The 27,445-nt window shown below is 36.3% G+C and overlaps 1 protein-coding gene across 1 annotated transcript in view; it reads right to left on the minus strand.

Moving 5' to 3' along the window:
- LOC109061747 (glutamate receptor ionotropic, NMDA 3B-like) overlaps positions 1 to 27,445 on the minus strand; it is a 120,763-nt gene that overhangs the window by 15,241 nt on the left and 78,077 nt on the right. The window contains exon 2 of the mRNA XM_042734498.1: positions 4,197 to 4,825. Within this exon, the coding sequence (XP_042590432.1) occupies positions 4,197 to 4,825 (629 nt within the window). The remainder of the gene's footprint in view (positions 1 to 4,196; positions 4,826 to 27,445) is intronic.

Consider the following 27,445-nt stretch of genomic DNA (forward strand, 5'->3'; position numbering starts at 1 on the left):
CCAGAAGAATTAAACAACCTTTCCTTATGGGTGCCAGAATTGACCCTTCACAAAGAAATTTGTCAACCAGTAGAGATTTTGGACAATCACTGCTGTGCTACGTGGTCATGAAAATGCATTGTTTAAGCATTGAGGTTTAAAAACAAGTGATTTTAAGCCATTAGAGAGAACTCAAAAGAGAACTCATTTCACTATATGCACGAGCTGTCAGAGAGGCATGCGCACGTAAAGACGGTGCTTACAAAGCGTGAGAGTATTGAACCAAGTTATTTTTGGCTCTTTACAGGTCTTGAATGGCTAAATAAACACACTTGTCTGTGTCAAAATCTCTAACTTTGCAAGTATCCTTGTAAACACAGTAATTCAGGTCTTAAGTGAAAGCAAACAGCTGTGAAGGAAAAAAAAACCTGTATAACAGTATTGGATCCATGCAGCTCCTAAAGGGACAGCAGTCTAATATTCCCGTTGTCTGTCATTCATGTTAATCAAACAACAAAAGAGAGAAAATCTCTCAGTGCTTTTGACTAAATCACTTTTGTAACTTCAATAAGTAGAAATATATATTTAATTTACACAGTGAAGAATATGCAGTGTTTTTTATACATTTGATTACTTTATACAATGCGTTTAGCATTTTTTACTTATTTGTTCTATCATAGTTTTTTATCCAATTGCTTGTAATTAGTTTCTTATTCTTACTTAATCGCTGTGGCTCTTTAATGTGTCGTGACAGAATGCTAGCACCTCAGTTCAAAATGCATGTGAACTGATCATCTCTTCCTCTTTACTAGTTATGGCACAAAATGACCATAAGTGAACATCAGAAGGTATCTTGTTTTAACTGTGGAACAACATCAATACACACCATTTTTCAGTTCACAGACATTAATCTACTCTCCTATCTGGTTTGTTTGTCAGACAAAATGGCAGATTCGGCATTATGATTGGTGAGATCACCTGTCAATCAAACTCCCTGCAAAGGGTCAATTGAAATTTTGAAAGGCCATCAGTGAACAAAGACGTTTATGTCGCAGCTACAGCATATGCCAGCATGAGCTAATGGGCCTATGCTAATCAGCCCTGTAAAATTACTCAAGGGGAACCCAGACAAAGAGTATGGTTCAAGTAGGAGTAAGTAACTAGATCGGACACAGGTTAAGCTAGCTTCATCCTCTCCAGCAGCAAAGCAGACAGTAAATATGACTGCGGTGTTGGGGGAAGGCCTGGGAGAGGGATTGCCTAGCTGGACGACTGACACGGTCTGGCATCCGTCACACCATAAACTACAAATGTTGCTTTCACAGAGCAATATATTTGTTTGTGAAACCCCCTTCCACTCTTCAGAATTACACCTACTCAGTCGGCAGGGCTGCTGCTCTGGTGCGCAGCTCGGGTCACTTAAGGAAATGCGTTGACATTGAGTTTGAAGATTAATGTCTGGAGTCATAAATAATAGATATGACATTTGACTAATGCTATGTTGGTTAATGAAAAACTGAGAAGTAAAGCTTAACATGTAATTTGGCTCCTTTATTCATAGTTTTACCTGTCACAGGAAGTCAAATGCTCCAACTGAGCCAAACAATGATTGACAGTGTGTATCTAAGTGACATCAAATACACAGTATGTGTGTTAGAATGACATGTTGCTATGTACTTAAAACCCCTCTTTGATTATAGTCTTATGTTATGATCTTTTATATACTGAGAAGAGAGCTGGCAGGGACTGGTGTGGGGGGGGGGGGTGTAGACTGCTAAAATACTTTTAGAACTGATGATTAAAAAAATGAAAATATCCTGAATAATGATCCTTTTAACACTTCATTTCGATAGTCCAATTTAGACATTCTATTTATTATGAGTAACTTTGCAACTACATGTCAACTAACTCTCACTAGAGTATTAGTCGACTGTTAGATTAGGGATAGGCAAATTAATGTGACACAAAACTATTACTTCTAATAATCAAATTGTGTACTGTAGGTGAAGCTACTTTGAAATTGTTGTGACTTCATTTGAAGTACTTAATCTTTTCTAAAAGCTACCATAAAAGGTACCTCAGTACAATGAAGATACCCTTTGTTACTCCATGATATTAATAAACACCACCAATAAAAAAGATCTGAAATGCAGCACAGGACCTCTGTGAAGCAGGGTCTGTGAATTGTTTCTGCAAATCTGAACATATTCAATAAAATCAATCAGACATTTCAGCATTAGAAAGGTTTACTCTGTGTAAACATGCATGCATAAAAAAACTAGCCTGTTACTATGTGTATAATGCATATTGACCACTCTGACTATCTAAAAAAATCAAAATATAAGTCTCTTGTAAAATTTCTCTTTGTGTAAAATTTCTTGAAAAGAACATCATTTTGAATTACAATAGTCATCCACATTATGATTGAACTGTCATATGTGGGCAAGATAATGTTGACTTATAATAATCTCCTCACTCGCTCATCTCCTTAAGGTAAGACAAATGCATGCATTTGCAAAATCACTGTTGAAAGAGCAAAGTTTTCCACTTTTATAGTGCTACAATGCAGGCAAAGTCTTGCATGAGCTGCAGAGCTATGTATCACTCTCCCGCAGCAATGCCCTCGCAATCGTCCGGCATTATGCAGCATGGTTGGGTCCGGTTGGCAGATTTTCAGCCTTATCCTGTTGTGATGAGAGGCCCAGGCTTCCCACACAGCCACATTCTACTTCTGTTTGTTGTGAGAGATATAGTGGTGTGTGGCAGAGTGCTGGCATGATCCACACAAAATGACGGGCCTGCGTGGTAGGTGGGTGCCAGAGCTTTTGATAAGAGTGATCCCTCCTCAGGGAAAGGCAACTGAGGGGAAGTAATAAATAAAGCTTAAAGCTCTAAAGCATGTCTGCATTCCAGCTGAGTGTCTGGGCAAACACCAGTAATTTGCCGCAGCATGAGAAAGTGGCCATGCGCCTGTCCTTAAGCATGACACTAGCTGTCTGGGACATCTCATCCAGATGGTAGGATGTTCTACTGATGAGTGTTTAGAATAAAACATCAAAGCAATTTAGTCTCTCAAATAATAAAGTGAATATGACGGTTTTATACCTATTTAGCCATTATCGACGAATTTCCAAAATCTAATTTGTCTATCCAATTATTTATGTATGAAATTCCAATCCATTTGAAAAAGCAGTTCATTTAGCACACAAATAGCACATCTTAGAGCCCACACCACAAAACATGAGGTGGAACAATTGTGGCATCAAGCACAAGCGTTTGCAGGTACTACAGGTAAAATAGTAGCAGTAAAACAAGCAATAGCACTAGCTACCCAGCTAACAGGGAACATTCACTTTTTTCATGTTTTATTTAATTATTTACAAATTATATAAATGTTAGGACAAAACGTTTTTAAAGTAATGTTTATAGAACTTTCTCATAACATAATATTTGATATAGGTTCTCATAACATTGAAAGAAAACGTTCAACAACATTCTCAAAACGTCCTTTTGATGTTATTTGTATTTGATGAATAATCTAAGAAACATTTTTAGAATGTTAAACAACATTCACAGAACGTCCTTTTGATGTTATTTGTATTTGATGAATGCTCTAAGAAACATTTTTAGAACATTAAAATAATGTTCTAAATCATGACAAAATACTGGACAATTTAAGGTTCTTAAAATATAAAAATAAATGGTCAAATAATGTTATATTTTGGGTGAAAAGGTTAGTAAAATATTCTTTTAAAAACTTGTTCTAACTTTTCAGCGCAGTTAGCAATCCATGCTTAGGACAGGAGATCTGTGCTGGTGCATTGGCTTTAGTGACTTATAATTGGTTACATGTATTCTAACACTGATGAATATTACTTGAATGCGAGTGTTACTTTTAGACCCTGCTTAAAGAACGAAGTTCGGTTGGCGCCGATAGCCTCGCGGGGAGCACGTCGATACAGCTCCGTTGCGTTTCAGGTGTCCTGAATTTGAGACATTTCCCAATCCCATCCCCCTCTCACTTTTCCACTGTGCTTCCTGTCCTCTCTACACTGTCCTATCAAATTAAAGGCAAAAAAACGGGAAAAAAAAAAAAACAAGAACAAGAAAAACAAAAAACAAAACACAAGTTTTTGTGGACCTGCACCCAAAACAAAACACCTTTTTAACAGAGAATGCACTGAGTTGACTGATACAGTGAGAGAATATGGATTTACCTGGCAATGTACTGTCCTGATGAGGGCAACTCATGTTTGTTGGGTTTGTCAAAACAGTTGACCATATTTTGGATGAGGGCTAGATCAGGCCGTACAACTGTGGCCGCAGTAACAGCTCGGTTGACCAGCTGCAGGGCATCACGGATGTAGTAGTCCAGCGGTTTGCAGTCGACCTCTCCGTAGGCCAACAGTCCTAAAGGCAGACCAATAGAATGAAGGGCGTCTGGGCTTAGGGGATGTCCCATAATCCAGTGTACTGTGGGCAATGTCAGCCCCAGGTCATGCGCACTGCGCAGAACGGAAGAGGCACACTCCGGGTCAGCCCCGAAAAGTAGGACCGAGGCGGGTGGAGAAAGGTCCTGATTAAAGTGCTCAGACAAGAAGTCAGAAATATTAGCCATGTGAGATGTGCTGTGGGAGAGGTTCAGAGCGGCCCGCAGGTGCCAGTGTGAGGGTCCCCAGTCGGAGTGGCTTTGGAGTTTCAGGAGATCCAGAAGACCAGCGTCCTCCCAGCCTTGGCAAAGCACCGCCATGCTCTCCTCCCTGCCACTGCGCTGCAGGACGGCTAGAAGCATCTCCACCAGTCCCGACGGGGGAATATGGGTTGTCATCTGCAAGTGGAAGCGATTCTGAAGATAAAGGAGGCAACAGAAAGATTATCAGACTTTGTGGTCACAATGTGACTTATATCTCACAATTGCAATGTTAGAGCTAACAACTCGTAACTGCATCTTTATTGATCTCACAATTGCTACTCTTTATCTTTATTTCTCATAGTTGTGACTTTAGGTCTTACAATTGTGACTATTATCTGAATTTCTCCTAATGGCATCTTTATTACTTGTAATTGTGACCGTAGATCTCATATTTTTGACTTTTTATCTCTATTTCACATAATTGCAGCTTTATTTCCCATAATTGTGACTTTAGTTCTCACATTTGTTACTTTTTAATCTTTATTTCTCATAGTTCTGACTTTAGGTCTGACAATTGTGGCTTTATCCGAATTTCTCATAATGGCTTCTTTATTACTTGCAATTCCGACCTTAGATCTCACATTTCTGACTTTTTAATCTTTATTTCACATGATTGCAGCTTTATTTCTCAAAATTGTGACTTTAGCTCACACAGTTGTTACTTTTTATCTTATCTAACTGTGAGCTTAGGTTTGACAATTGTGACTTTTTATCTGAATTTCTCATAAGTTAATTTTTATAACTCGCAACTGCAACCTTTTTTTCTTTATTTCTCAAAAAATGCAACATAATTTCTCTTCATTTTGACATTAGATATTACAACTGCAACTGTTTTCAACTTTATTTATTTTTTTGTAGTTGTGACTTCTTGTTTTGCAATTATGACTTTACTTTGCTCAACTGTGACTTTACAGCTGCCAAATGTGACATTGTAGCTCAAATAGTATAAATACATTTAAATGTGTAAGAATACACCAGAGCTTAGAAAGAGCAAATGTGGAGCAATTACATTTTCTTCTGGGTAACCAAAGTCCAAAGTTATTCATTAAATGGCAATTTACCCAGAGAATTTAACTCCCCCTTAAGGTCAAAAACAGAATAAGTGCTTTGCTTCCTTTATCAGACTCCACATCCTTTCAGCTTCACTCTTCCTTAAGTTCCCTCCTTCCTCGTCAGTATGCCACTCACATGAAATAACAGCACATTTTCCGCCATCTTGTATTCTTGGCCACAGTTCTGCATGTCCTTCCACAATATTGCTAGTTGCGCTATTGATTTTGTACCATAAAACCAAAGGCCGTAATAAATTTCCTCTCTCTAGCATGGTCTTGACAGACAGTGCTACACCAGCAGTTTTAATGCCATGCAGAAAAAACTGCCCATAGCTCTTCAGCGACTACTTATGTACTGTTAAACACAGATCATTGCACACTCTCAGGATGTGCATTTCAGGATTGACTCATCTCGGAATCGACAGTCTGATTCAAAATGCCAACGTTTATTCCTTGACCTGTCTGACGTGTTAATGCGGCGACTCTCCAGAGTCCAGACCGCAGTGACAGGAGATACAGACTGCTATTCTGAGTTTGTGAGTCACAAAATAACCTCTTTCCAAGTTTCTCAATACAACCGGAGAAAATCAAGGGTCTGATTTCAATTGATGATGCAATGCATTTCAACAAGGTTTATTGAACCAAAGATCAGATCCAAGGCCGAGAAGACCTCCATGAAGAGTTCAGAGAGTATACTGGGAATACTGTTGTGTGATTGATGATGAAGTGATGAGAGGATGATGATGTTTTGTGGAGTAGTGGAGTGTTGTGGGGAAGAGTTGGGGGTAAGATGTGCCACTGGGAAATCTATGGTGGCCCCTTATTCTAGCAAACTTACAAAATAGCCCTTCACATGATTTCACACTCATCAAAGCGTCTGCAAAGTGTTTTATTATGCCAGTTACACAGAGGAATTATATAATCATAATACACTGATTCAATGAAACTACCCACAACCCTCACATGTACCAATGTAGTGCATATAAAGTACATGTACAATTGCTTTATGACTGAAGCACAGAAACCACAGCACCTGTCTCTGAATGATGAGGATACATCGCTCTAGTGTCTAATGCAGTCTGTGCACATGCAGCTGAACTGATGGGACCCAAATCAACTCACTCCAAGTCCCTGCAGCTGTTGTGTATTGTCACTTGGGACTCATCAGCATTATCATCATCAGAAACACACACATATTACAACATCCAGTGCAGTATGCAAATGCATGCAGACGAGACCACGTACAGTTGTTTAAAGTTTTTTCATCATGGTGAGAATTTGTTTTTGTTTTTGTTTGCTTTAATTAAATAGGTTGATCCAAATTATTTTTTTAACCATGTTAAATTCTGTCATCATTTACTCACCCTTAAGTTGTTCCAAACCTCTATGAGTTTGTTTCTTCTGTTAAACAAAAAAAAAGAAGATATTTTGAAGAATGTGTAGCAGTTTCTGGTGCCCTTTGACTTTCAAAGTATTTTTTCCATAATATGTAAATCAATGGGGTCCAGCAAATGTTGCTGTGTAAAATGCACTTCCCAATAGCTATGCTAAAGCTCCATATAGCAAGTGTTTGATTTGTAATGTTGCAGTGTATGTTTTATAACACTATCCAGTCTGATTATGTTGTGTTTTAAAATGCCAATTTCTGAATTGAAATAAAACAGAAAAAGAATGCAAATAAAAAAAATAAATAAAAACAAACTACTTAATTGAACAATTTATTGGAGTAATTGGACAGCAACTGATTACAATGATTTAAAATTTAACTTAAATCAGCTTGGAATTTGATGCATTGAACTGTAAAGATGTAGTAAGTGTATTAACAGTAATTTTAAGTTAAATTCACTCAGAAGTTATTAGTACACATTGCTTAATTGTTTTGGCCAGTTTCCTCGAAAAGTAAATTCAGCAGACAGGTTGCGTGTTGTTGTCAGTATTCTATTGACTTTCATGACACTAAAACATTCTTTAAAGTATCTTCTTTTCTGTTCCATAGAAGAAAAAGACATAATAGGTCAAATTTAAAGCTTACAGACTGACCGTCAATTAAAGGCATAGTTCACCCAAAAATGAAAATCTTTTCATCATTCTCTCACCTGTATGAATGTCTTTCTTCTATTGAACACAAAAGGAGATGTTTTAATGATTTCCATAGTATTTTTTTCTATATTATGGAAATCGATGGCTACCAACAACTTTTTAGTTACCAACAGTGGTACACAACAGACAAATTAGAACAATCCAGTTTTATAAGGAGCTCTAGTAACTACCTGATGAAAAATAAAAAAAATGGTTTGCTGGTCTTGGCTGGTTTAAGAATATTTTACTTCAGCAAAGTTTTCTGTATTCTGAATGCATTATTTTTTCACAAACTCATCACAAAATAGGATAAAGATTTGTGCAGGTTTTGCCCAAAACCCCAGTTTGCCTAGAGCGTTTCCAAACCTTTGGAGGGCACTGTATATATTATAAATATGATAGCATGTTATTGTTTCAAAGAGCTCAGGTTTCAGGATGCTCTCTTGGGAGGAACTGAACAGCAAGATGTCTAATTCTGTCAGGGTATATTACAATGCTGCCATGTCGTGTACAACATGTTTCTAGAACATTCTGCCATGTACTGTATGAATAAAGCATGCAACACTAGCCTTACAGCATGTATGGAGCTGGACGCTGCTTTTCTCAATGAAAGATTCACTACTGCAGGAAATGATTGATCTGCTGAACACACAAGCATTGATCTTCAGCAGTACAGTATATGCTGTGTTTTTATTTAATTGTATTTATTGTATTCACAGAATATCAAAATGGTATATGATATAAGATGATATGATAATAACAGAGCCTTTTATTAAAAGAGTTTATTGCATCTTTGTTCCCATTTTACACACACACACACACACACACACACACACACACACACACACACACACACACACACACACACACATATATACTTATGAGTTCATCTTAACTTAAAATGAAAATTTACCAATGAAAGCTGGAAGAAACTTTTAAGATGGATGTTTAGCAGATGCGTCGAGTTTATTGAAGGAGATTCATTAATCTTAAAGGAGTCAGGAATCCAAAATGCATATAACTACAGCAAGCAGCCATAAATTTAAATTTCTACCATGTCAGACACCTGCATTATTCTGAAGACGTCTCCTGTTATATTGTTGTGTCCACCTGAATGCTGCTGTAATATAAGAGGATGTTCACAATACATTTATAAATACAATAGACTTCTAGAGGAACCAACTGTATTCAGAGCATTAGTATTTGTTTTGATGGATAAGAATAAGCATAAGAGATGACAGAATGTTTACTTTCAATTTATAGCAGTTGGGGTAGATGTATTTGTTTTCTGTGTTGAATATAGTGCCGTTCTCAATAATGATCATTGATATATTATACACTAAAAACACATTGGAGGCTATCAAAACTCATTCTGCTTTCTGCTCATTTGCTCTGTCCTTTCTCACATAAAACGTGATATATTCAGCCCGAGCTGCAGCAGTTCCCTCAGGCTCTGCAGCATAAATGTTTGAAATCACTAATGTCCAGAAAGATACTCAAAGAGCCAAATTACGCAACTATTTTACATGCAATTCAGCTCGAAGGCAGTGGCAAAAACAACTAAGAGACTGTGTACCTGTATTGTGACTACATCAGTCAAACTTGTGAATATGTAAGCAAAAATCTCAAAGTTTTTGTAAAGTGAAATTACTATGGTAATAGACAGAGAAAGGGGAATATTTTAATACTGCAGGCTGCCATCATAATGCGAAGTGCTGGCATCATAACGGCAGCTAATCAACATTTATGAAGCTTTACGGCTAATATCGACTCTGCATAAGAGAAACATTCTTGTATAATTTCCCTAAGAAGTGAAAGCAAAAATTGTCCCTAAACCTTTTTAAAATTCATAGCATGGTGAAGGCAGCCACGAGGAATGGACAAGATGTTTTTTTGTATATTGATTATCACAAGGATGATGTATTGAGGAGATTTTCCTTCATGGAAGAGGAAATGCTCATCATCAGTAGAGACGAGACGTCCCACTTTGGTGTCAGCATCAATATATAAGTGTGTGTTTTATATACATAGAAAGCATGTTAAATGCAAGTAATGTGACTGCTTTGATGTTCCAAGTAACTTTTGTCCAAATATTGGTATATTTAAATTTAGACCATACTGAATTGTATTATATGTTAAACAATTAAAAGCTTCTTGCTGACAAATGGGTCAAATCCAATGGTTTGAAGGATCATGGCAAAGATTGGTGAAGATTTAAAATGAAAGTGAATTAGATTTTGCAGGCTGTACTGTGATCCTTAAACAGTGACTTTTAATTTCATCTAATGATTTTTATTATATATATGCTTGACAAGCTTTTTAGTTATAGGAACTATTGTTACACTGAATAACAGTGGGTGCCTTCTGTAAATCATGGTAAAAACGTATGAAAATCATTATTTTTTTAAATAAAATTAAACAGGACACACTTAAATGTACAAAATCAAAATGTGTATGGTTTTTGTAAACATCATTTTGCTCCAGTCTGATCAAGTGTTCTTGGCCAGAATACACTGCAGTGTGAACCAGCCCTTTTGCCATTCTGTAAATAGTTTTTTTTTTTTGGTAAGAAGCGTTTGCCAGGAACATAAATGTGAATGTAAATGTAAATGAATTTCTCTCTGCCAATTCAGACTCCATCCTTCTCAATGCATCATCGTGATTACAAGAACGCTACCCAGGGAGAAAAGTTTAATCAGCAAATACACTTGGATCAAATATTTTTAGTCTTCAGCTAAGTGGGTATGTCAAGAAAATACATTATTTGGAACACAAGATTCTTTTAGCAAAGTAAAACTAAAAAATGGTTGAAAAGCTCAAGCGTAACTGCTCAGTAAGAAGCTTCTATGTTATCTTGAATTACTGCAGAAAATGCAGAAGCTTCTTCAGCAACTTACGACAAGGCAATGCAAGTTTATTTATATAGCACATTTCATACACGATGGTAATTCAAAGTGCTTTACATAAAAGGAAGTAAAATAATCATAAAAAATAATCACAATAATAAATCATGAAATTTAAAAACTTTTAAAATGACTTAAAAATGGATTTAAAATGAATTAAAACAGTTAAGAATAGAAAATGATTATACATAAACGTAGCACAGTGCTCATTCAGTAAATGCACAGCTAAACAGATGAGTTCTGAGTCTAGATTTAAATGTGGCTAATGTTTTAGCTCATCTGATTTCTTCTGGAAGCTGGTTCCAGCTGCGGGTGGCATAGTAACTAAAAGTGGACTCCCCTTGTTTTGTGTGAACCCTTGGTAATTCTAACTGACTCAATCCTAATGATCTGAGTGGTCTCTGTTAGGTTTATATTCAGTGAGCATATCTGCAATATATATTTAGGTCCTAGGCCATTGAGTGATTTATAAATGAGTAAAAGTACCTTAAAATCAATCCTAAATATAACTGAGGACTGGTATTAAATGCTTAGATTTTCTGGTTCTAGTCAGAATCCTGGCAGCAGTGTTCTGGATGAGCTGCAGCTGTCTAATGGTCTTTTTGGGAAGGCCGGTGAGGAGACCATTACAATAGTCCACCCTGCTGGTGAGAAAGGCATGAACAAGTTTCTCCAAGTCTTGACTGGAAACAAAGCATCTAATTCTTGCAATGTTTTTGAGATGATAGTATGCTGATTTAGTTACTGCTTTGACACGACTACTGAAACTAAGGTCTGTCTCCAGAATCACACCAAGATTCCTGACTTGATTTTTAGTTGTTTGACCCCTAGAGTCAAGGTATACATTCAACTTGAGAAATTCATCTTTGTTTCCAAATGTAATGACTTCAGTTTTCTCCTTGTTTAACTGAAGAAAGTTCTGGAACATCCAACTGTTAATTTCATCAATGCATTGACAAAGGGAGTCAATGGGGCTGTAGTCATTTGGCGGTAAGGCTAGGTAAATCTGAGTATCTGCATAGCTATGATAGGCAATTTGGTTCTTTTTCATTATTGGAACTCCGCTCAACATCAGCATTCAGTTAGCCTCACAAGCACAGTCTGTGACAACTTTATGAAGACCACCTGGTCTTGCAGATGAATCCAAAATCAGCAGACCTGCTGCTAAACTCTTGTATTGTCTAGACCAGAGTTGTAGGCCAATGTCTTTGAGACTCCGAGACTCTGTATATAATTTTTTGACTGCACTAAAGCAAAAAAATAAAAATAAAAAATATACTTGTAGATATTTTGGAAACATGCTAAGGTCAAATCATGCTAAGGTTTTTCACTGAAAAACAGTGCTACAGCCGGTTATTCGGTTTTGAAATGTGTGTTCCATGTCGGAACGTCTGTTTTTGTTTTGGTCTGTGTGATTCTGCTAATTTACCCAAAAGTATTTTGACACCCCGAAATGTCAGTTGGTAAAAAAGAATGAAAAAAGCTAGCAAATGAACTGGGTCAAAGGTCGCAGATTCTACCCAACCTAAAAAGCCTCAGCATCCATCTAAAAAGCTCTATCAAACCGTGGATAGATCAACTCATCAACTTGCAATATGGCTTGCACATTTTATTGTCAGTTGCGATCGTTGCTGTTGTGTGTCCTCAATCTGGCAACCTACATCAGCGTTGAGTCTAAGGAGAAGAGGGGCGGTAGAACCAATATCTTGAATTTGGACCGCAGTACCCATTTCATTAGCTAGCCTCAATATTACATTTTGCACCTTATTGAAATTCTGGCAAAATTTCATGAACAAAAAAAGCTCCTTTATCTATTGTCCTTATTGTTGTGATGTATAAATCACAGCTCACACACAAGTCACTTTCACATTTTTAGGAAGTAGTCCGTACCTCCGTTTACGAGCCAAAGTTCACAAGTGAGGTCCCTCCCACGCTTAACAGACAGTAGAGACGTTTCGTCCTCTGGATTTCATTCGCAGGCCATGATAGTTAAAGTGTGCTGTGAGGATTCAGGGTGACAGGAGGCAGAGGGCAGCTGATCTCCAGAGACTTCTAATGATTGCAGCGATGACTCTGGAGCTGGGCGTCCCGCGGGCCTGACCGGCACTGATTGAATTCCTCTGATCTCTGCTCAGTTCAGGCTCAGCTGAGTGCATGCATGAGACAGTGTTACTGGAGTCAGGAATGAAGTATTGATCAAGGCGTGCGCTTCTCTTTCTGTCCTCTATCGACTGAGATGCTTGCGTTCCTGTTTGTGCAAGTCATTACTTACATTTTGAGCAAAAAATTACTAAACGGCCATGACTGACAACTCAACTTTGTGCGGCGTAAAAAGACACATGAATGAAAAAGACACATTTATTTTATGTGGCAAGCTTCTACATCAAAGTGCAAGAAAGATGGACCTGATGTTTTCTGATGTTTCAGAAAGGAAAAATATTGCTTTCTGTCTTCTATGTTTCTGAAATATGTCTTTGTATATTTTCTGCAGAGAAAGCTTACTCAGACTGCATACATCATCATGCCAAACATCTCTAAAGGGTAGAACTTCAAAGATTTTATTGAACCTTAGGAGCAAAACAAAAAAAAAAACCTATTCCTATACCTGTAACCTTCTTCATCACACAGTTTATAGTGATATTCTATTATATTCTATTTTTATAAATATGTAAATACTATATATATATATATATATATATATATATATAAGTAAAAACATTATATAATATACAGCGGGTAAAATAAGTATTGAACACGTTACCATTTTTCTCAGTAAATATATTTCTAAAGGTGCTGATGACATAAAATTTTCACCAGATGTAGGTAACAATCTAAGTAATCCATACATACAAAGAAAACAATAAAAATAAGTTCGGAAATTAAGTTCAGTGTAATAAAGTAGAATGACACATGTAAAAGGATTGAACACATGAAGAAAGGGAGGTACAAAAAGGCATGGAAAGCCAAGACACCAGCTGAAATCTGTCAGTAATTAGAAAGCAATCCTGCCCCTTGTCAGTGGAAATTAATATTATTTGGTTCAGCCCCAACTGATGGCCTATAAAAAGGTCTCTCGTTACCAACGTGTCACACAAGAAACATTTCATGATGGGTAAAAGCAAAGAGCTTTCTCAAGACCTTCGCAACCTTATTATTGCAAAACATACTGATGGCATATTGAATGATTTCTATACTTCTGAATGTTCCAGTGAGCACTGTTGGGGCCATAATCCGGATGTGGAAAGAACATGATTTCACCATAAACCGGCCACGAAGAGGTGCTCCTCACAAGATTTCTGACAGAGGAGTGAAAATAATTATCAGAAGAGTTTTCTAAGAGCCAAGGACCACTTGTGGAGAGCTTCAGAAAGACCTGGAATTAGCAAAGAAAATAATAAATACAATAAGTAATGCACTCAACCGCCGTTGACTGTATAAATGTGCACCACACAAGGCTCTATTGCTGAAGAAAGAGCATGTTGAAGCTCGTTTAAAGTTTGCTGCACCACATTTAGACAAGCCTGTGAAATACTGGGAGAATATACAGCACAGACCAAAAGTTTGGAAACATTACTATTTTTAATGTTTTTGAAAGAAGTTTCTTCTGCTCATCAAGCCTGCATTCATTTGATCAAAAATACAGAAAAAACAGTAATATTGTGAAATATTATGACGTACAACTTAAAATAATAGTTTTTCTATTTGAATATACTTTAAAAAAATAATTTATTGCTGTGATGCAAAGCTGAATTTTCAGCATCATTACTCCAGCCTTCAGTGTCACATGTAACATCCCGTCTATCACATGATCTTTAGAAATCATTCTAATATTCTGATTTATTATGAGGGTTGGAAACAGCTCTGCTGTCTAATATATTTGATGAATAAAGGTTCAAAAGAACTGCATTTATTCAAAATAAAAAAAAAATTCTAATAATATATATTCTAATAATATGTTTTCTTTACTATCACTTTTTATCAATTTAACACATCCTTGCTGAATAAAAGTACTGATTTTATTTTAAAAAAAAAGAAAGAAAAAAAAATTACTGACCCAAATTACTGACCAGTAGTGTATATTGTTATTACAAAATATTTATATTTTAAAAACATAGCTTCTTTTTTTTTTTTTTTTTTACTTTTTATTCATCAAAGTATCCTAAAAAAAGTATCACATGTTCTGAAAAAAATATTAAGCAGCAGAACTGTTTCCAACTTTGATAATGAATCATCATATTAGAATGATTTCTAAAGGATCATGTGATAATGATCCTACAAATGCTTTGCATCACAGAAATACATGATAATTTAAAGTATAATAAATTTAAAAACAATTATTTTAAATTGTAATAATATATCAAAATATTAAATTTTTTTCTGTATTTTTGATCAAATAAATGCAGGCTTGATGAGCAGAAGAAACTTCTTTCAAAAACATTAAAAATAGTAATGTTTCCAAACTTTTGGTCTGTACTGTAGTCTGGTCAGATGAGACAAAAATTGTACTCTTTGGATGCCATAATACACACCATCTTTGGAGGTCAAATGGCACTGTACATCACCCTAAAACATCATAGTGTAGCGCTGGCAAAATTCATTTAACTGAAGGAAGGATGAATGGAGACATTCTTGATAAAAATCTGCTGCCATCTACCAGGATGATGAAGATTAAATGAGGGTGGACATTCCAGCAAGACAATGATCTCAAACACACAACCAGGGAAACTCTCAATTGGTTTCAGAGAAAGAAAGTAAAGCTGCTAGAATGGCCCAGCCAATCACCTGACTTTAATCCAATAGAAAATCTATGGAAAGAACTAAAGATTAGAGTTCATAGAAGAGGCCCATGAAACCTTCAAGATTTGAAGACTGTTTGTGTGGAAGCATGGGCCAAAATCACACTTGAGCAATGCATGTGGCTAGTTTCTCCATACAGGAGCCGTGTTGAAGCTGTCATTACCAAAAAAAGGCTTTTGTATGAAGTATCAAATAAATTTCAGTAAGCGTGTTCAATTCTTTTTCCCTGGGTCATTCCTTTTTATCACACAGAACTTAATTTCTGAACTTATTTGTATTGTTTTCTTTGTACAGTATGTATGGATTACTTGGGTTGTTACCGACATCTGGTGAAAATTTCATGTCAACAGCACCTTTAGAAATATATTTACTGAGAAAAATGGTGATGTGGTGTTCAATACTTATTTTACCTGCTGTAGAACATGCTTCACAACTCCTTGTTCAAGCTCTTGTTCTGTCCAGGCTTGACTATTGCAATGCTCTCTTTGCAGGTCTTCCAGCCACTTCTATCAAACCTATACATTTAATCCAGAACACGGCTGCCAGATTAATTTTTAATGAGCCGAAAAGAACACACGTCACACCTCTGTTCATCAATTTGCACCGGCATTAAGGCATTAATGTTTGCCTACAAAACCACCACTGGCTCTGCACCCCTTTACCTAAATTCATTACTTCAGACTTGCGTTCTGCAAGTGAATGGCACATTATTGTGAACAACATTATTTTGCCATCAGCAAAGGACTGAAGTAATGTGAAAGAAGTAATCCTACTCTGGCTAGAGCCCACTTATCTGCCTTTTAGCAAATCAGGTAGGATTATTTGGTCAAAGTTACATCACATAATTAATATTCATGAGCCAAGCTGATAAAATTTATATGTGCCCCCCGGAAGCCCCGTCACCGCCCAAGGGTGCCAGCACTTTCAGCCCGCTCTGCCAATTTAAGTCAGCTGATATTAAAATATCTACCTCTTCAGGCTCACATTAAAAACACATTTCTTATCCAGGCTATATTCCCAATGATTGTTACTCCTGATATTACTCCAAAACAGATAAATGTGCCTTTTTTGCCTCAAAGATCCTAGTATCTGCCTACAGCCCTAAAAAAATTCCCAGTCAATTATATGTCAATCATCAGCTAATCAACGACAGCCTTCTCAATGCAGTGACATCATAGCCCATAAAGTGACATTTTTTCTCCGCCCATGGTGAAACTTCCTCCAGCACTACAGCCCACACACACACTATACTTCTGCCATGGTTTGAGAGGCCTGCATTTTCTTACCTTATTCGACCCTTTCTCTTCCCAACAATTACCTGTCATTCTCTACCATATATGTTGAGTAAAAAGAAGCAAAAGCACAAAATAAAAAAGTTAACCCACCACCTGAGCTCATCTAAACTCACTAGTGACTAAGGAGAGAGTGAGATTACATCTACATCCTCCACTGCAGACACTGTGGATCTGTCCCACAACTCCTCAGTATCTCGCGTTATTTGGTATGTGACAGATTGTTTGTGACCAACCACCTGCCACCAGATACATACAACATCTGTTGCATAAACATGGCCACAGACAGAAGAATATAATGTCATCAGATTGGACGCAAATTACGCCTGTGACATAAATGACTATTTGCGACTGGGTACAGTTTTTCCTAAAGTGTACTGGTAGAACTGGGAATATTGATAAATGTTAGTGAATTGTTTTTTTCAGATGTTTTCAATAGTTGGACCAAACTGAAGACTGCTGTTGTCAGTAGTGATGCAACCATGTGAGCTTTATGCCGAAACAGAAATTTGTTTTCATTTAGCTGAAAACCAAAACTGAAAAAATAAATAAATAAATAATAATAACAAATTAATCATCACATTTATTTAATTATCAACACTCAAATATGAGTTGCATATGTATAAACATTTAAATTGCACATAAAGTCGTTTTTAGATCAACTTTTTACTGTTATAAATATGTTTTAAATTGTTACTTAAATATAAACATTTAAACACTTTATGATATAATATTATTAAAACATATTATATTACATATATTTAAACTGCACACAAGGCAACTTTTAGATCAACGTTTTACTGATATAAATGTTTTAAATTGTTTCTTAAATATAAACATTTAAACTCTTTATGATATAATATTATTAAAACTAATATTATATTACAAATATTTAAACTGCACACAAGGCAACTTTTAGATAAACTTTGTACTGATATAAATATGTTTTAACTTTCAATTCTTTGCTGAAATATAAGCATTTAAATATTGGTAAATATTATTATAATTAATATTAATATAACATAAGCATTTGAATTGCACAGAAGGCAGTTTTTAAGAGTAACTTTTTAATGACATTGTTTCTATTCCAATTTGTTGTTGAAATATAAACATTTAAACACTGTCTGTTTTTAAAGGGTTACGCCACCCCAAAATGAAAATTTTGTCATTAATCACTTACCTCCATGTCGTTCCAAACCCGTAAAAGCTTCGTTCATCTTCGAAACACAGTTTAAGATATTTTGGATGAAAACCGGGAGGCCTGTGACTGTCCCATAGACTGGCAAATAAATAACAGTGTCAAGGTCCAGAAAAGTATGAAAAGCATCGTCAGAATAGTCCATCTGCCATCAGTGATTCAACTGTAACCTTATGAAGTGACGAGAATACTTTTGTATGCAAATAAAACAAAAATAATGACTTTATTCAGCCGCACCACAAGGATACGTTTTCTACGTATATTTATGCTTTGATTTGAAGGAAAACAGCGCACTCCTTGTGGCGCGGCTGACACAGAAGAGCGTACGCTGCCTGCTCAGATTCGCCAAAATGGCGCTACGCTGATGTGGAGTGACACAGAAGAGACCAATTGTTGAATAAAGTCCTTATTTTTGTTTTATTCACGTACAAAAAGTATTCTCGTCACTTCATAACTTCACAATTGAATCACTGATGGCAGATGGACTATTCTGATGATGCTTTTCATACTTTCCTGACCTTGACAGTGTATTTTACTTGGCAGTCTATGGGACAGTCACTCCCGGTTTTCATCCAAAATATCTAAAATTGTGTTCCGAAGAAGAACAAAGCTTTCACGGGTTTGGAACGACATGGGGGTAAGAGATTAATGACAAAATTTTGGTGTGGAGTATCCCTTTAACACTGTGAACAGTGCAGTTTAGGTAAGTGCTCCTCTCTGCTCATCTTTGAAACCATCAAAAGGAAGAAGTGCTAAATAAAAATCCCCATTTGGTAAATGTTTTCGGCTCTCCAAACTATTTTGGGTAAACATTTTCATTCTGGCACATAACTTGTTATACATAGCTTAATCATTTGAGCTAAAGACTTTAAATGTATTCTCTCATCTTTGTTCCACACTCAGCAGGCACATCAACCAAATGAAAGCACAATGATTTGATGAAAACAAAATTATGGCCTATAATATGTGATTGCAGTAATGACAGAACAGTAATTATAACAGGATTACTAAAAAATAAAGAGTAGCCCCGTTCATTAGTTCATTACAGATACAGTAATGTGATTAGTGTAATGCATCACATCCAACAGCACAGCTCTTAACAAACACACTGTTACACATAAAAATGACTGAATACACAATAAAAATATAGTATAATCTAAAACAATAATATAAAAATATACAATAAAATTTAATAATGTAATTAATATAATTAAAAACATGTAATGGTCCCTAAATAAGTTATCATTGCATCCCTATTGAAAATAATACTTCACATGTGCTTTCTATGACAAATGGAATAAACAATGACAAACGCTTAAACAACGAGAACCGGAGCCAAACGCATTACAGATGATTCATTTTATCTAACGATTTCTTAACTCAGAAAACAAAGCATGACAATCCCGTCAGTGTGGTCTAGGAGAAGAGTTCAGAATCTGAAGGTCAAGTAGAATAATGCATTTCACTGAACTGATGAATATTTGGCTCATGCATTAGCGTAAAATCTCTTTAGTCAGGGACACAATTCGACTTTCCATCTGAGAATCCAACTAGACACATAAACCAAGGACTGCACAAGAGATTAACAATAAAGGATGAGCTCTTAAGGCTGGAGAAGAGGGCATGCTTCGCTATGGATGCCATTGGAGAGGGTAACGTAAGTTCAGACTTAATAAGATCATTAGCTCAGCTCTGTGGTGCTTACAGTTATTGGGGCTAAACGACTATTTCATTATGCTTTAAATCATTTGCCGTTAGTTAGTCAGATAATGTTTATTGCAATACTGGTGATTTCAGTCAGAACTCAGTCATATAGTTCAGGTGTTTATACAATTTTTAATAAATATATTATTATTATTATTATTATTATTATTATTATTATTATTATTATTATTATTATTATTATTATATAACAACAACAACAACAACAGTAATAATAATTATTATTATAATAACAAACAATACAAATAAAATCATTATTAATAATATTTATAATATAATAATATTAAAATTCATATTCATATTATAATTTATATTATTAAGTCACTTTTAAATTAATTTATAACAAGAACAACAACAATAATATTATAATTTTTAAAATCATAAATTATTCATTCATAAATAACATTCAGTTTCTGGGGAGTCACATCACATGACATTTTACAAACTGAACTAACCTTGACATTATCTGATATTTAAAGAATCTTACTGCCCTTGACACACAGTCATAAAGGTCTCCTAAATTATTATTTTCTTTTTCTCTCTAATTTTTATAGCCCATCATAAACCATAAGGACAGTGAGTTGTTTTGATCCTCAGTTAATGAAGTACAGCTGTCATGATCAGTAGATCAGACATCCCTTTCAAATAACTGTTCAGCACCTGCTTTCTGCAGGCAGTAATAGGCAAACATTAATTGCAGGAGGCAAAAAAACAGCTGCGATTAGATGCATCTGGCCTGAGCTGCCTGTGCTACAGAACACCAGCAGGACAACTTTTGTCTGAAATACAGAAATATAATGAAATACATGTTGGGAAATTTTGTCTAACCTGCAATGCATTTGCCTGAACGACATTTTTAGGCATGGACTGAACAAGCCCCTGCGGTCTCTTCCACCTGATGGAAAGGTGCATTGGAGTTTGCTAGAGGTCAATAACTATGTCTTGAGTTCAGATCCTCCTACTTCCACATCACATGCAGAATCCTAAATTTATGGTCCCCATGTTCAGTCTGCTGTCATCTAGGGCAGAGGTGTCCAATCCCGCTCCTGGAGGGCCAGAGTTCAACTTCAACCATCTACAATACACTTGCCTGCAAGTTTCTACAGAGTGTGAAGTGCTTGATTAGCTGATTCAGGTGTGTTTAATTAGACTGGAGCCTAGTGCTGGGTGGTTTCACCAAAAATCTGCACCATGTCTTTTATGATTCTGGCATTTTCACGGCTTGTCCCTGACTGTGCCTTTATATGAAGTAGCTCATGCTACTTTATATGTAGCATGAGCAGTTTTTGATGTATATTCGACTGTAGCCTATAATTTCAAAACTTAAGGCAAAAACAGAATAATGTCAGATAAGGTCTGACCTTATCTTTGTGAAATTAAAATACATAAAACATAACTGAACGAATCTAATACAGCAGATGGGCTAAATGAGAATGCAAATTCACTCTCTGACAGCAGGTGGCGCTTATGGAACAGCAGAAATACAGCATTTCCTTTGTTACTGCTTTAAACAAAGCAGAGCTGTGCTTTTATACACTACATTAATATGCATTATACGAATGGTAAGATCAAAAAAAAACACCATCCAAACTTTTATGAAGACAGTCAGTTCCCCTCAGAGATGCATTCATATGAACTCCACCCCAATTCAGTATTTAGGATTTTCTTCTGATATTTCATGCATTGAGCAGTGATCTTGCTCTGTCTGCTACAGTATGTAATGGCATCACGGTTACCAGTCGCTCAGGGAAAATGGATATGCATTCCATAGTGTATAGCTGACTAGGATTTGAGAGGAACCTAAATCCCAGAGGATGTGGATTACTGGCAGTGACAACTCAAATCACACTCAGGAAATGCATATAGAAAGAAACTGAGCACAAGGAGAGAGACTGAGAGACCAGCAGAGACCGAGACAAAGGCGTATAGAGAGAAAACAGTTGAGAAATCTGTTGCATACTGGTGAGGGTATGCAGGTTGTTCTCTGTATTCAGCCTGTCAGATTTCACCCTCTGAGACTCACTGTAACATATGCAACACCTATTTTTCACAAAAATATGGGCTCAAAAACAGCAGCGTACACTGTGAAATATATCACAGCAAGGAATGCCAATGCACTGCCTAACCACCCTACTGCACTTTATACACACACATATTATTATCATTTTCATTATGATTATTATTTTCTATTCTTGGCATATATGAGCCCACTAGTTTTCTGCAATAAGTGGTCATAAAATGTCATCTCATCTTCAACAGAGTCACAAATAATGAGCCCCCAGCTCTTAATGCATTGTGTTTTTCTTCTCAAGCATCAGTAAATGTTTTCAGCTTTTGTAATAGTTGTGTATGAGTCCATCAGATGTCATCAGTGTGAAAGGATGGATCTCAAAACCATAGTCACTGTTATAAATGGATCAAATATGCTGAAAAAACATAGAATGTGCAGGGCCGGAAGGATTTGCTGAAGAACAGTGATCAAGGACAAGGGACTCATAAACAAACTAATCACAAAAAAAAAAAAAAAAAAAAAAAATTCCTTTGGGTCATCCAGGTAACGACAACAAAGTTCACTTCATTTCTTTTCTTTTTTTCACTGCACTGTGAATGTTTAATGTGTTAATAAAGATATGAGATATTCTAACTGTTTGTGTTGTTAGCTTGAGCACATTGCTTTTGTCTAGATTTGTGACTCTGATTAAAATCAGATGTCATTTAATGACCAATTCATACAGAAAACCAACCAATTCCAATGGGTTCACATACTTTTTCTTGCCACAAATATATTGCCTAGAAATATCATCACAATCATTGTTATTTATTTATTTATTTTTCTTACATTTCATCAGAATTACTGCATCAATGTACATCGCCAAAAGAAAACAGACTGGCTGTATTACACTTTTATTTAAGCAGAATATCTCTAAATAACATTTTTTCCAGGGTTTTCAGTTCAACAGCGCTTTTTCTTTAATGTAGAGAACATTCATGACTGCCAGGCTGGGGAAGATTAAGTAAACTGGGCAAAAAATATATTGATTTATGAAGAAAGCTCTGATTGAGAGATTTAAACTCTTTAAATCTGGCAACCGCAACCATTAAAGCTTTAGGAGGCTTGTTGTTACCAATGCAAAAAACACAAATTAACAGCAAACTAGCAGGCATATATTACAGAAAATGATGCTTAACAAATCGAGAGAAGCAGAAAAATTGGATTGAATCACAATTCATGATTTACCCACAACTCTGAAATGTACTTTTTGTACATAAAAACAATTGTGGTATGTTGTTGGGTCATCACTTGATGTAAAATCTGGGTTCTGAAGCAAAATTATATTAGAAGTACTGCTATAACTGTCCAAATCTCAAAACTAAACCTGTCGGTGCAGTCTGCCATTTCCAGACCCTGTGCGAACAAACAATGGCAAGTTCATTAGCGGCTGCCTTTCCAGTTTGGAAAAGCGGATCAGTGGTGAATACTATCTGCCCTCTGACTGCTGCAGCTGCAGAATCAAAACACGCTGAGATTAGTGTGTCTGCTCCACGGCTCTGAGAGACCATCATTCAGAGAACATTCGTCACAGGCCCACAGAGCTGCCATAATGATAATGAAAATGAAAATTACACCTTTTTATGGATTAAACAATCCATGCCAGACTCCACCAGTAGGGCATAACTGTACTTCAAACTATTCATAATTTTAAAAAGCTACCGAAAGCCAATGTATCAACACGCCTCATCAAAATCCGTGAGGCTCAGGTGATATCACAGTCATGAAAAGAACAAAGTTTTAACTACATTTTCATGTCTCACAGGGAACTTCGAACTTCAGATGTAAACTGAGGTCAGAATCAAGAGTGCATTAACATTTTCATATAAATACTGTTTATAACACAGTTGCATAATACTTCAATATTCCTGCATGTTGAAGATAGCCACTCAAAACAGAGATTATTTTATATGAAACCATCCTAAATCTAGACTGTTTAAAGGGGAATCACGAAACACGGCATAAAAGAACAGTGTGAAATATTGTGTTTGCTCATACACCAGTAAAGATATTTGATTGATATGATTTTAATTAAAAAGTGCATGCACCTGACAAAGTCTATTTTCTGGAAAATGGAATGAAGGAGAAATGCTCTATATACATGAACCAGGACTTAAAAATTTCATTACGCAAGGCCGGCAATTTGTCATGGAATTTGCTGTCATGCTGTGAAAATGGCCAATTAATAATTTATGAGATTAAATGACATCCAAAAAAATAACCTGTGGTGATGTACTGCACCTACAGTAGCAATCGAGGGAAAACGTAAATGACAAATAGGACAGACGATACCTGCTCTATAGAGTTCAAGCTAAATTACACGTCTGTTTGGTAAGTGCAGAGGAGGAGAAAAAGACTACCTGTTTTAGGCTTCATCAACCACATTTCATTTTTAAAAGCCCTGTTTTTAGAGTTAAAATGATGAAGCTCATGTCATGAGGAATCAATTCTGTGATTTTTTTGAGGCTATGAAAACAATGTAACTATATCAAAACTTTAGTACAAAAAGAGCATTTATTTAAACTAAGTGTCAAAAATGATCTGTTTTGAACTTGCACAACCCCAGTCAAAAGAGACGATAAGTTTTTTTCCGTTAGAAATGTACTTGAGTAAAAGTAAAAGTGCCCACCTTTTAATCTATTATTAAAGTACAAATTTTCCAAAAATGTACTCTAGTAAAAGATTAAATATACTTCAGAAGTTCATTAAAGGCTGTGTGTAGCACCTACTTCTCTGCAGATCCCTCAGTAGGATCCCATTAGAAATGAGCGGTTGAAGTTTAACTTGAACATGATTCTTGATTTAGTGCAGCACATTTAAGTGGGGGGAGGGGGGTACTACTGTTTTGTTTTGTTTTTAGCACAAAAATTATTTTTCGGTCACGAGGCACACAAGAGCCAATGACATTTCACAACCAAGGCTGATGTAAGGCTTCTTCTGGCGGCATTTATTGAATTTGCACACAGACTGCACACAGGATCTGAGCTTTACGGAGGACGGAGACGGCAATCTCGTCTGTTCCTCTCACAAATCAATAATTTTGCCTCTGAAAACTTGGAATATTAATATTTTTTGAATAAATTATGACTGTAGCTGTATCTGCCTGTTATTACTTGTGTTTTATTGACAAATGGTAGGTTTAGGGGCAGGTGTTGGGTTATGTGCTCATAAATGTGAAAATAGTGTTATGTAATGTAAATGTCAACATTGGCTACCAGAAATCATTTACCCCACCTTTAAAGCAATGGAGGACCCTGCACATCAAAAAATGACGCTAAAGGGTCCTGACCAAGTGTCGATATGTGACGAGTTGGGAGTGAGAATGTGTTGGTTTGAACTTTAAACCGTCACTTCTGGCCCAAATACCAGCCCATAATAAGGCTTCCTCCAGTGAAACAGTCTATATCCTGTTGTCCTCTAACATCAAAACCCACTGTCATATTTGTTTTGAACTGTTCTGGGCCAGGTTTCTCAATAACGATTGATCTTAGAGTTTAAGAGCGTTTTCTGTGAGTCATTTTGCGATCGTTCGTTATTGTTTCATGTGCGTTTCCCAAAAATGCACTTAACACAATTGCACGTAGCCATGCTTTAAGTACAGTACTACTTAGTGGAGTCGCTATCCGTTTGTCAGGTGCTGAAATGTCACCTTAGAATGCTTCGTAACTGTAGTACACGCTCGGTTATTAAAATGTTAACCTAATGCTGTGTTCCAGACAACTCGGGTATGAATAACTATAATGCGGGGGCGACTGAGGCAATATAATATAATATAATATAATATAATATAATATAATATAATATAATATAATATAATATAATATTGCATTATACGCACAATGTTATACTTTACATAATAATATATAATACACTTTAAAGAGAGAGAGAGAAAGAGAGAGAGAGAGAGAGAGAGAGAGAGAAACGTTATTTTGGGGTCCAATAGGTAGCTGGTTTCCATGCAAGTCAGCAAGTCATTGACAGATTATCAATGTATCCCCCCCAGATTATCAATGTATTGTTCAGTCATTTAATTAGGGCCCGAGCCAATGGGCGCAGGGCCCTATTGTTTTTCTAAGGATTATTAGGGCTCAAGCCTGGAGGGCGAGAGCCCTATTGTTTTCCTTAGGATTATTTATTATTATTATTATTATTATGGTTGGAGCTATTTGTTGGGGGGCGATCCAATGGGCGCAGGGCCCTCTTGTTTTTCTAAGGATTATTATTATTATTATTTTTTTTATTTTTTTTTTGGGTGAATTGGGGTTTTCAAAAACTCTTGAAAAATTGGCACACCACATTGGGAATCTGCGGTCATTAGGACGCCGCAGAGACCTTGGCCCCCGGCGTGGCACAGGGACTCTACGGCGCCCCCTGGAACACAGTCAGAAATCTTGAACCATAGCTCACACAAACTTGCATGTATTTATATGAAACTCTGTACACTTATATAGATCTCATTGAGCCGAACAACTTTTGCACTCTATGTCATAGGCTCCGCCCAACAGGAAGTCAGCTATTCAGGGTTGTTTAAAAAGTGCATGCTCTGGAATTTGATATACTCCTCTGAGGATTTCCACCCATTCGCCACAAAACTCGGTGAACATGATCTCAAGACATTGGGGATGAAAAATTGCCAGGGGATTTTTGATATCTCGAACGGTTTGCTCGTGGCGAGGCGTTGAAACAATGGGCGAGAAATGAGAAACAGGAAGTCCCTTATAACATCCACATATTTTAATCAAACTTCAGGGGTTTGTTTCGTTGTATGATGCCGATCGCATAGATATCACTATTAGGAGCCAAAGTTATAGCGCCACCAACTGGCAGCAGGAAGTGTTGTCATTTTCAAAATGCTTTGAATTCAGCATCTTATTTTTACTTCGATTTGCTTCAAACGTCATCAGAATAATGACAAAACACGGACGATGTAAATATGTGTTGTGGGGATATTGATATCTAATATCGTGTTGCCATGGCAACGGTGTCAATCTGGAATATTCTGTTGTCTGGTGATTTTGAGGCAGATAACATGCTCAGAATGACATGAAACACAAAACATATATCAGAATTAATGAATAGATATACAATGTCAAAAGATCATATAGGGCGTGGAGGGGGGCACTCTATAGCGCCACCTTTTTGTCAAAAGTGGGGGGCTTAGTTTTTTAGCTACAGACACCAAACTCAGTACATAAAATTGTTCTTATCAAGACGGACAAACTTTCTATACTTCACAGTTATCAGAGTTACGACCAACAGGAAGTTGGCTATTTTGGTTTAAATGTGGATGGGATTTTTGCGGGGAAAAATATTGCTATGTGAATTAATGCATACTCCTCAGAGGAAATTACAATATATACACACCAAAACTTTTTCTACATGATGCCCAAAACACTGAGGAACTTAAATTGCGAATGGATTTTTGGATAGTTTTGAAAACGGTTTTTGCCGTGTTGGTGGATTTTTTGAAAATAATACAGTTAAAAAGGGAAAACATTAATTGTCTTGTCTTTTTAAATTGCAGCTTGCAAAAACACTTCAAACCCCATTTTTCATACATAGAACAAGTCATTCTGAGGAAATATGCATAGTTTTCACGATTTTACAACACTGTAGGAGATTTAACAGAAAATTAAAAAAACTGTCAGACATCTGAGCTCCCCTCTAAGGCCACTCCTCT

The sequence above is a fragment of the Cyprinus carpio genome, chromosome B11 (assembly GCF_018340385.1).
Source record: "Cyprinus carpio isolate SPL01 chromosome B11, ASM1834038v1, whole genome shotgun sequence".
Classification (NCBI taxonomy): Eukaryota; Metazoa; Chordata; class Actinopteri; order Cypriniformes; family Cyprinidae; genus Cyprinus; species Cyprinus carpio.